This window comes from Ptychodera flava, chromosome 8 (assembly GCF_041260155.1).
Source record: "Ptychodera flava strain L36383 chromosome 8, AS_Pfla_20210202, whole genome shotgun sequence".
Taxonomy (NCBI): Eukaryota; Metazoa; Hemichordata; class Enteropneusta; family Ptychoderidae; genus Ptychodera; species Ptychodera flava.
Genome location: NC_091935.1, coordinates 16,267,829 through 16,279,970, shown reverse-complemented (window position 1 = coordinate 16,279,970; position 12,142 = coordinate 16,267,829). Strand labels below are relative to the sequence as shown.

Genomic DNA, 12,142 nt, shown 5'->3' with positions numbered 1-12,142 from the left:
AAAAAGTATTATAGTTCTATATATGCTTCACCACAAATCACAAAAACTGCTATGTCAATTCATATTCTAAGGTCCATCTGTTGTAAGTTCAATGTGATGTGTAACATGTTTATGCAAATGTGGCTGTGTCAAACGGTCTTCATCACATTGAACACAATACATTTGGAATGACATCCAGGCGATATAAAGTCTTTAGGTTTTAACTCAACTCCTCCAAGAAGTCATAATTCTTTGTGATAATCAATTTCTTTCTGATCAATAAAAGTAACTTAATAATATTAAAATTTATGATGTCACATAATGTCACTGTACTTTCAAAGTCACTTCAAAAGCTGAGGACTTTCTCAGCAATTTTGCAAGGATTTTTTGAGGTCAGAAGTACAATTTTCTGGTTTCATTTTTATGTAATATTATTTTTATGAAATAATTTCTTAATTTTGCTAATTTTTGGAAAATTCTGGGTGGTTACTCAATTTTCCAGACACTTTCCAGTGTCATTTTCAAGGGCTTATCAAGGACTTTCAAGCCAGCTGTAAAATTCAAGGACTTTCCAAGGACTTTCCAAGGGTGTCCGACCTTGTATGTGATATTTATGCAATGATAATGTCAATCCACATTCACACTTTGGAAATTCACTGTGTCCTTTGATGCATTCTCACATCTCTCGATTTTCAACAATGCCAGGGTAGTTGCAATGTTTTTGTACATGGCAGTGGATTTACATATACAACCTACATGTATTTCATTAAATAGCATGAAAGCAAATTACCGGTACACTGGGCAATCACAGGGGTCGTAAATTCAGTGTAACTACACCTTAAGATTACACAAGAATTGATGTTTACAGAGTGTCATTCCTTTATGATTCCATGGGATATTACTCAAAGTGTAACCATATGCAGACTTTTCTTCCAGATATGTAGTTTTATTAAAATCAACATCCACCACCATAAATTTCACTGCCGTTAATGTGTCTAATACTTTTCCACTTTTTCGATGAAGTTGTTTGGCAAATACCTGTTTGTACAATGTACTGGCCCAGTACATATATGACTTTTTGACATCTGTACACACAATATCAGAGGAACCTTGAAAGAATACTGGTACAGTAACCTTGGTAACATTCACAAACCTTACAGTCCTTCACAAAAACACTGAGTTATGATCAGAGGTAATATCTGCATCTTATCACAAAGCCTGAAAAGTGCTTCTAATCAGTTCTTTCATAAATTTGGAGTTATACCTATTTTTAAAATGGGAGAGTGGGGTTAGGTCAGTTTGTGTACAATCATGTATATACAATGTACTATGTACATACGTATACAATGCATCTCTCTAATTACTCGACTTTACATCTTTCATATATCTTTCTAATGGACAAGAAATATCCTTCTGAGTGACCATATTTTTTACAGCAAATGGCATAATATACCTGTACATGTAACATCAATTATCAAAGCAACACACTTTTAGTACATGCATATTTTCCAAATGCATTAATATGTCATTTCCTAAGGATTATTAGTTAACACACCTTATATTAATCATGGACATTGTCAAGTAAAATCAATGACGCTTGACAAAAGTCAGTTATAATGTTATGTTACCCTACAATTATTGTCTTGAGCTATTAAAGGAAAATTGTATACCGTACATGAGTATTCCTGATTTTCCTGTTAAAGTCAGCACGTGTAAATACTGTAACATTATTACCTAAACCTTGTTAAATTTCCCTAAAGAGGGATGCTTCAAATCGACCAGTGTAGTTGCATATGTATAATTTTCAAACAACGACATGAATAACATTTCACCATACTTGTACTGCATGCCAAGATTTACCTGTGCACACTTCGGGATCGTCTAGCGGTTTGGAAGGGTTGGGATTATATCCAGGAAGACAGATTTCACAGTGGGGACCGTCTGTGTTGTGTAGACAGTTCACACAGATCACCTCATCCAGCGTGGCATCATATCTACACTCATTAGAATGACCGTTGCATACACACTCTGGAAGGAAAGAAGGTGAGGAGACAAAAATAGAGAGATGAAAGTTATGATCCACCACCAGAAAGATGTAGTAGCGAGAAGAAGCCATGATTAAAGAGAGCCAGCAGTATGAAATCTTTTACATTTCTTCTTTAAGGTAGAATGCGCCTCGGGGACAGATATTTGCCCTCTCATGACTTTTATAATCATTGGCCCACCACTTGTATGGGCTCATTTTGAAGCTTACCAAGGATATAAAGTTTTCACTGACTGAGTTTTGTGAAAATCATGAATTCTATTTCCCCCACAGAGTTAACACAGGGATGGCCGCCATTATGAATTTCAAATACTGTAAATATTGGGTAATTCTTTTCTCTGGTACCAAGATTTATTATTGATTTTGAAAGAAAATGGTTGAAAGCTTCACTGAGGAAAATTTGAGTAAAACTTTAAGTCTTTCAAAGTCTTTCATTTTTGGAGGCGCAAACTACCTTAACTAATTCTATCTTAATACCGTCTACAAGATTGAGCAGCAGTAAACAGTACACCAGTATATGGGGTAACTTGTTAGTATGATATGATAAGCTAAATGGATAAATGCAGGATATGTTTCCAGGGGGAAGGTTGAGAGTGTGAGGTACTGAGTAGGAGTATGGGAAATGCTAGATGTAAAGAATTGATGGATGGGTTTGGTTTGATGAGTGTGGTTAGCTGGAAAGTATGGGGTAGGCCAGGTGTATATAAGGGTTGGGACCGTATGGTAAACTTGGAGTACGGCGTAAGCTGAGTGTACATGTACAGGGTTGGGAGTGTATGGTAAGCTGGGAATATGGATATGGCTGGGTGTACAGGGTTGGGAGTGCATGGTAAGCTGGGACCAGGGAGTATACTAGGATTATGGCTGGGTGTACAGGGTTGGGAGTGCATGGTAAGCTGGGAGTAAGGGTATGGCTGGGTGTGCAGGATACAAGGTAAGCTGGGACCAAGGAGTATAGGCTGGGATTATGGCTGGGTATACAGAGTTGGGAGTGTATGGTAATGTAAGCTGGGAGTATGGGTATGGCTGGGTGTGCAGGATACGCTGGGACCAAGGAGTATAGGCTGGGATTATGGCTGGGTATACAGAGTTGGGAGTGTATGGTAATGTAAGCTGGGAGTAAGGGTATGGCTGGGTGTGCAGGGTACATGTAGCGTCATGGAGTAGATGTAGTAAGCTGTACATATAGGTTGACGTAATTAGTAGGAAAATGGGAATATTACAGTGTACTTGGGTAGCGAGGTACATGTGAAGGAGGGAAGGGCGTGGGGTTCAAGGCCAAAGTGAAAGGTACCAAGCAGGAATGTACATGTACTGTATGGGTACATCATGGTATTAAATAAAACCGTTTTTAATTTACACACCAGGAATCAATGATATCAAGGAGTACAGATTGATCACACACTCACGACACATACATGTACATGTATATTCACTCACTGAAAATCAGCAAACTCATTCGCAGCTTTAGTAGCTCTAGTATCTGACACACCTTCCATCAAAACAATCTACACATAAAGATCATTTATAAAAAAAAGAACATAATTCTTGTCAAAAATGTAAACACAGGCTTAACAGTACATGTATACATGTAGGTACATACACATGTATGTATTAGAAAGTCTCTTGAAAAGATATTTTACTTTCTGAAGTTCTTAAACACCTGATATTTAGGCTGTTCAGAGAGTTGTACAGCAGGATGAGTGATTATCAGTCTTACATGGGAGTTGTAAGATGTTGCTTAAATATTTTCCAAGATAATAAAATACACAGTTTATTGGCATTTGTAATACTATCCAACATTCACACACAGAAAATAGACAATGTAACACTGAATATCTGTCACCTGTCAATCAAAAAGGCAGATTATTATATAAATGCCTTCAATAATTTGGAAATTATGGACATGGCATTATTGTCAAATTTCCTTAAATATCCTTCATGTGAAAAAAACTTTCAATGTGACAGTAAAGCATTGAAATTTTTCTTTAAATTTCATTTTTTTATAGGCATTATGCAAATTAATACAATTACACAGACTCAGGTCTTTACGAACAAAATAAGTCAATATCTTTTTATATGAACACTGTAATAAAAGGCAAATCTACCATAAAACCGTCATTATTATGGACAAAGGAATGACATGAAAATTTCCCCATTACATTGTTAATGTTCCACAGATTGTGTGAATGAGTGACAATGTAATGCGTGTCCATTGTACTACATCATGCGGCGAACTCAAATCTTAAATGTCAATTTCCTTGCTACTTTCAATCACACAAATTCTGAAAAGTTAATGAGTCATGTATACACAGGTGTCTGAGATGAACGATAACATTTTCATAAATCAGAGTATGTACATGTATGTTGTATGGCAGATTGAAACTTATATGGCATACCCCTACATTTTTGATATTTGGAAGCACATAAGTGCCATCAAAAATACAACATTTGGGTAAGGAAAGCATAATTTTATGTTGCATTTTCACATAAGTGATGAAAATAAATGTATTGCGACAAAGGTCATAGATTTTGTCATGTATATACTTTGCTGAAGAAATTTTGCAACCACCCCATTTTCCCCTTCAGTTTACATCTGCAGTGAAAGAAACTTTAACTCTCTTTCAATGAGACAATGGGACAGCAATGAGACTGGCTGTGTGCAATCTTAGAACTGGGGGATGTTGAACTTTGACCTCATTTACATGTATGCCACTGGTTGGATGAAAGTTCCTCAGAACTACACACCAACCTATTTGCATAATCACACAGGAAGTGAAATACTGATACAAGCATTCAGAGTACTTCAGATAGAAAAAAAAAACTATACACCACAAGTTCTACTTCACCACCCCTTGCAAAGGTAAATGTGTATCAGGGCATTATTCTTGAAAATTTTTAATCAAACAAAACTACCGTATTTTACTGGTGAGAATCAGACCATTTGTTATGTAGTAAACTTCCATCCTCGCATCCCAAAGCACAGAATAAAACAGTTTGTCACCCTACTTGATGATCTTGACTTTAGATTACATTCATCATGAACTAATTGCGTCCATATACAAAAATGCTCGGTATGCTCTTTTATGACAAATATAAAATTCCAAGTATTGCTGATTATTTGCCGTTCATTATTCTGTCGGTATTTTAATCAAACCATTTTTAATGAGAAACCGTTTCTTTAAATATGCATTCTGAAGACAAACGCCACATGGAAAGGAAATTTCCAACAACTGAGAAAAGAGAAATTCAAGTAATCTATATCACAGTGTACGCCTGAATGCTACTTAGAACTATGGTGCGTGTACCAGTAATGTATGGTTGCAATGCAATGTACAGTTCAAGATTGCTTTGAATTTTAGCAGTTCTTGAATGAACCACATACAATAAACTGTTCCATAGGAGTGCACATACATATTGAACAGATAACCTAGCCATGATATTAGGATTGTAACATATGCAACCCTGTACTTTGATGGAATAATGGAATTTCCAGAACTACATGTATGAAATGTAGCAAAACCATGCAATAAATTGTAAAAGGATAACCCTTACATATTATAGACTGTGTTGTATAATCATTTCAATGATTTAAATCATTTTCAGCTGCACATGCAGACAGTACAATAAAGGTGGAAATATTGATGCTGAACAACTACGGTACATTGTAGTTTGTAGGTACCAGTATAAGATACATTTTGTATTATCACCTAAAGTCAGGGCAATCACCCACATTGCCAGTACAGTATAGATTCTTCAGTTAATGAACAGGGTTGTTGAAATCAACTCGAGAAAAAAACATGAAAAATACAAAAAATAGAACAGGGTATACCGTATGACATTATTAATACAGAGTTATAAATGAAAATGTGTTCTATATTCATGTGTATGTGACCAGGGAGATCATACAAAGTCTTTAGGAATTTTCACTACGTTAAAAGGAAACAGTCCAGATACTACATTCTGGTACTTGTGATTCCGTCAACAAGCTCGTATGGCAACAGGTTCACTGGGCGTGAACTGTCAAAGAAATATTACATATCATATTATTATGATACATAATGGGTAATACTAATAAAATTGTTTTGGTATTTTATCAGGGTTTAGCTTCCTTTCTTTTACATGTATGCGACACTTCCAAATTTGTTCATTTATATGACTTTAACATCACAGAATCTGTAACATGGTAAACATCAGATGAATCAGAGCAACCACTGAAATGAGAGATACAGTATACACACGAGTTTGAATCAAATGGTATATGTGATACAGTTTCAACTAGGCATCCAAGAATTTTTCCATTACTGTGCTATGACAGACTTCATATCATACATGTACCGGTATGTATGTTTAATAAGGTAATGTACTTTATTACTTTACACAAAAAAAAAACTTGTTTTGCGTCGTTAGGGAAAGCAACGGTTTGTTTTGGCAATGTTCAATGTTTGAAGCCACTGGTATTGAAAAATGAAACCTGACAAATGAGCATACACACACAAGTTCTGAAAAGTAAACATCACCCGAAGGGGTTTTCAATAAATCAATCCAAATAATTCATTTAGAAAATTTTGACTGGAGTAACTTTGCATTGAGTTGCCTGCTATGTATATATGCACAACCAGTAAGTAAACAGGACTGTGTACTTTTAATGCTATGAGTGAGTCGCATATAATACCTGTTATAGATCTGTCTATGTGTGTGCACTTTTTTCTTCCAACGCAGCCAGCATTGCATAGAATGTATGAACATGCCAGTACACAAATGTCAATAAATTAGGCTACATGTACATGTATTTCTGGATTTCATTTTGAACAGTTTCTGTAATTGAACAGTTTAGAGAAATCTGCAAGTTACCCACATGTACAGTAACATGCTGCTGAGAATTTTCTTTGCTCGAGAAATCTAAGCGTTCATTTCCATGAGCTGCAACTACTGACTTATTTTCAAGTGTATATTTATAGCCTGTCTATATAATGCATTTTCTTGTTCTACTCACAAAAAATAATGTGGAAAACTGAGATTCGTTTTGTCAGAATTCTTGTCCAGCCTACAATTTATTGAAAATAACATTATATTGCAAACGATGCAAGGTTTTTGGCAAGAGCAGATTATGGGTTTTTTTTAGAAAAGGAACATGGAAATTTGCATGTTTTTGTTTTATGGAACAAAATTATATTATCACAAATTTCAGATATTTATCCAAAATCAACCATGTACTTCAATTTTGGAGTGGAAATTAATTGACACCTGCTGTACTACATGTCTAATGCCTTGTAAAATTTGTTGACGCTTACAACCTTTCATTCTGCAAAATGTAGCTGTTCATTGAATCCTGCACTGTACCTATTCAGTGATATACACTGTGTTTAATCTGGAAGCAGTTAGCAGTTAGTTGCAGACAGGCTATGCTTTTGCTATCCCTTTTTCTTGTAATGTTTCAATGTGACGACCAATATAACTGACCTCTTAAAAAGGCAATCTGTATAAAATTGACAAAATAAAAATACCTTTGTCCCGAACTGACAGACTTTTATGAATTAAATTAGCATTTGAATACAAATAGCAACAATAATATAATGCCATAGTGTATCCAACAAGGCCATTTCAGATAACTGCACGTTTTCCAAGGGCAAACTTAAATAGCAATTTCCAGTTTTTGCAAATTTCATATCTGAAAGTTACAGATAATTAGGCCATTTTACATCGGATGTTGAGAAAAAAAGGCACTTGTCCGGAGTATTCATCCGTTTTTCTTTGTAAGCAGATGTTGATAAATGGATTGAAATCTCGATTGATAGAGCTCATACTGTATATGCTTCCAACCATCCATTTCCATGTTTTGTTTCTTTTTGCTACCAACCATTTTGAAAAATCCAACATACAGTTTGCATTGATGATAATATAACAACCTAATTGTAAGTGCCGTCCATGTCAACAGCTTTAGCACACCTTAGACTTTACACGACTCAGAAAAATGAAATAAGTTTCTATTCCATTAGGGATCACATAATTAGATTATAATATCTATAAATGAACTAGTTTTGGAGTTATTTTGGAGTCAGCAATACGTTCATTCCTCAGGTGGATAACAGCAGACATGATGATGAATCATAATCAACCAAGTCTTAAAGGTATACTGTCACCTGTTCCAATTTTTGCCACAGTTACCATGGAAAGAGAAAATCTAACCAATCACAGATTTTAAGCAGGTGGCCTCTTTTTAAAAACACCGCCCTCACATGGGCATTTTGAATACCTTTGAACGCCCCTTTGATCATATATGGGCATATGTAGATTACAGGTGACTGTATACCTTTAAATTTTACACTAGCTTCTGAATTTCACACACAGATACGCGTGCACACCTCAGCCCTCTGAGATAAAAATGCACGCAACAATTCATGCTGCAGTACAAGCTCATTTTTTAGGGCAATTTCATGTTAGCTCTCAAGTACTGAAATATTGAGAAAGTTGATCTTAAAAATTAGAGGAAATGAAAGGAGGCACACTAAACTACGTCATGAAATAAACACTGCCAGCAGACTTCAGCAAATACCATTTTGAGTTGCATGTATTACTCTGCAAGAAAGATTATTAATTGGATGCCATTCCTAGTTGATATTAAATTTATCAAGCCAGAGAAGGCAGTTCACAGGATTCCCTGACTTAATGTGTATGGGTCAATGCTACACATATGGATAGACCCAGAATATCCAATTTAATATGGAATGCACTTGGAAATGACATTCAGTTAACATGACATATTGACAGACATCAAATTGTACAAACAGCATCAATTAATCTTTGAAAATGTAAATGCTTTCTAATAATAAGAAAAAGTTTGACTAAATATTGACTGATGACACAATCACACATTCAGTGATCCAGTACACATTAATTGCTACTTTACATGTATAGACAAATGTACAGTTAAATATGCAATTTGTATGTACATGTATATGTGCATACTACATGTACATAAAAGATATGCTGTTTCGATGCCATTTCACTCCAGTATACAATTTGCTGTCTTCAGATATACAACTTTTCATTCATAATAATCATCTGTTGTTTAATTATTTTTTGTGAAAGAGATCTACAAACATGTACACCGTCAAAGTGCACGGAAATTTTGTCAAAATTTTGAAATATCACAATAAAATTGATGAGCAAGCAGGGTATGAATGCCACGAACAATGCGACTGACGTGTAAGGGACATAGCGCCATGCCCACTCATTTCCTGTACTTTAATAAATGAATATGTATACATCTTTTGAGCATCTGTGGATATGAATTTGTAAAATGGATTAGCCAAGGCTGCCAGGTTTCACACTGTCTCTTACATCACCGTGATAATCAACAAAAGGCTAAAGGTTAGTTTAATTACCAAACATATACATGTAAATGTATATGAAATATTTTGCATAAGCTACAAGAGACCAGAGAGTGTTTCCGTTTCTACAGTGTCTGTGCTTCTCTGAGGTGTGTGTCTATCCCAGAAATGTGCTTGGCAAAATCTAGAACTGACGCAATGTATTACACTTGTTGTGCATGAAACAACAGCTGCAACAGCAAGTGTGTTACAAAATATACTTCATCTATGCAGATTTCACTCAGGTTTTTTCTGCAATAAGGCTGTGACCTTTCAATAAAGACAGAAAAATTGTGTTCAGGTGAAATAAATGATTTTGTACAAGTGAATTTTCTACTAGGATCTCTTGCATCCTTGTGGAAATTTCCAATTCACACTTGCATCTCCATTGTCAAGTTTACACCTGTTTAGTACATGTAATTAACCCTGTGAGCGCCAAAGTCAATTTTTGTCGCCTTTATAAAATATATCACACTCAATTTTTTCAAATTTTTGCCAAAATTTTGATTAAAAAGTATAGCCAGTGAAATGTGATGTCCATTTGGTCAATAATTATCAAAAAAAATTCAGAAAAATTCATAAAAATTAGTAAAATGTCGCACTGAAATTTTGGTGGGGAAAAATGAGAGCACTCAAAGGATTATAAAGCATATCACTGAAACACAACCTGATCTAACCAAACCAAACCGAAACACTGAAACAGTGGAACAAGTGCCAGAGATCACCTCAAATAGTCTAATCTTACTACTTCATTTTTATTTGAAGTTTGAATTAGAATCAAAAACATTCCAAAAATCTTATTATATTTAGCACACGAATCATAAACATTATTTTTTTATCCTTCTAGGAAGCTACTGGCTAACTTTAAACATGCTTTACATCAAGATGTTTTCATGTGTACAGTACATGTACCAGTAAATGAAAGACAGTTATGCATACATGTATGACATACATGCACACCTCTTCATTTACTCCCACATACATTGTACATCTACTTACAGGTCCATCATCCAGTCACTTACAGGTACCAGGTTTTATAAAAAGATTTTATCAACAAGGTTGATAAAGCGAATTTCAATCGTAGCCTGAAAACTACAGACTGCCAAAGTATTCATGTGAAACAAGCAAGCCCATAGTTGCCTTACTTGTATTCATTTTTCAATTCCATTCTTGTGAATATCGTCAGTTATCTAACATTTACACTTCAAGTGCAGAAACCCGAATGCAAAATCATGGATTATTTGGAGGCCTGCAACACACCAGTCCTGCAAAGTTACCTACAGTACAGTTAACTACGGTACATGTAGTTGGAATAGCAGGTGTAAACCAGGTGTACAAATAATAGACTTTCAAGAACACCGTAGCCCAGTCATCCAAGATACATGTAACCAGCTGTAGAAATCATTTTTTTCCAAAACAATATCAATTATATGTCATATGGGTACTAATAATACAAATTATGATAATAATATGCTTATGAATCTTCACACTTAGCATATACTGTGATAACCTGTGTTGGCCTGAAGCTCTGATCAAAGAATATATTAACGGGACACGGCTATATAGACAAACGGATATGGGAAATATGGTTGTTTTTCGGGTGTACATGTACATGGTCAATCCAGACCCTCCTTTAGGAAAGAGATACGGTCGTTTATCAGCTAAATTTTCGGTAGAACTATCAAAGAAAGCAGAAATAAAAAGTGAAAGTGAGCCATCTTGTGTGATACATGAACTGTAGGATTACAATCCCCCAGGGGATACATGTATATATGAAATTTATATAATTCATAAAACATTCATCGAAAAAGGAAGCGTGTGAAAGGAATTGTCAGTTACCACAATTAGATGTCAATATCCCTCCATGAATTCAACAAACAACAATATAGAAACTCAATGTTCAGAACCATGAATAATTAAGCATATTTAAAAGTAAAATTAATTTACATGTAAACAAAATATTTGAAACTGTTTGTCTTGACATGTTTCGGTTACTTAATCTGAAAAGAATTGCTTACATTCCTTATTCAAATTCAGTTATGCATAGTTGGTTATGGCAGGCCTCAACTTCGATGCTCATTTTTTCAAGTTCTAAATTATTAATCAATGAAGTACCGGTAGTACAGGCAATATACCAGTATGTAAGTCTTCTCAATGCGTACAATACAAAATGAAAATTGTTCATATATTTTTATATTTTCCAAAGTGATACCAATATTGCCATACAGTCTTGTACTGTATATTTTGACTTACATTTAAGATTTTAAGAGTATTTTTACGCTTGGCATTTTGTATATCAATGCAAAACTCTATTAAAATAGACAAGAGAAAGATTGGTATGTCAGATGAAAAAACAACGAAAACAGAAAAAAAGTAGTTGTTAACTTATGTACCACTGGAGCTTACAATGTATATTTTATATATCGGCAGTGATGATCCCAACATGGATGATATGAGATTTGTCGCTACATGCTCTAAATTCAAAGATTTCCTGTAGTCTATTCATTTCCCCAGAACATTCAATTTCACACAGTATTATAGGTACTGTATCTTCAATTTTGAGAAAATTAATATTATTATTTCAATGTTGATCCCCAAAGCCCATGTTTGATATTTTTGTCTTTTTGTTTTGAGGGTATATTTCCATAATAAACTGCACAGTTGTTATCATGTACAGTTTAAAAATATCGAACCATTTGCCTGAGTGTGACCTCATGACATACAGCAGAGTGAGTGGCATCATTGA

At 34.8% G+C, this 12,142-nt stretch overlaps 1 protein-coding gene across 5 annotated transcripts in view; it reads right to left on the bottom strand.

The window, feature by feature from the left end:
* The window catches only part of LOC139138637 (fibroblast growth factor receptor 3-like), an 86,802-nt gene that overhangs the window by 30,854 nt on the left and 43,806 nt on the right, over positions 1–12,142 (bottom strand). For 3 of the 5 annotated variants that reach the window (XM_070707108.1, XM_070707110.1, XM_070707112.1), the window contains one exon: positions 1,840–2,007. The exons of the other annotated variants lie outside the window; for them this stretch is intronic. In XM_070707108.1, the coding sequence (XP_070563209.1) occupies positions 1,840–2,007 (168 nt within the window). The remainder of the gene's footprint in view (positions 1–1,839; positions 2,008–12,142) is intronic. 5 annotated transcript variants of the gene reach the window in all.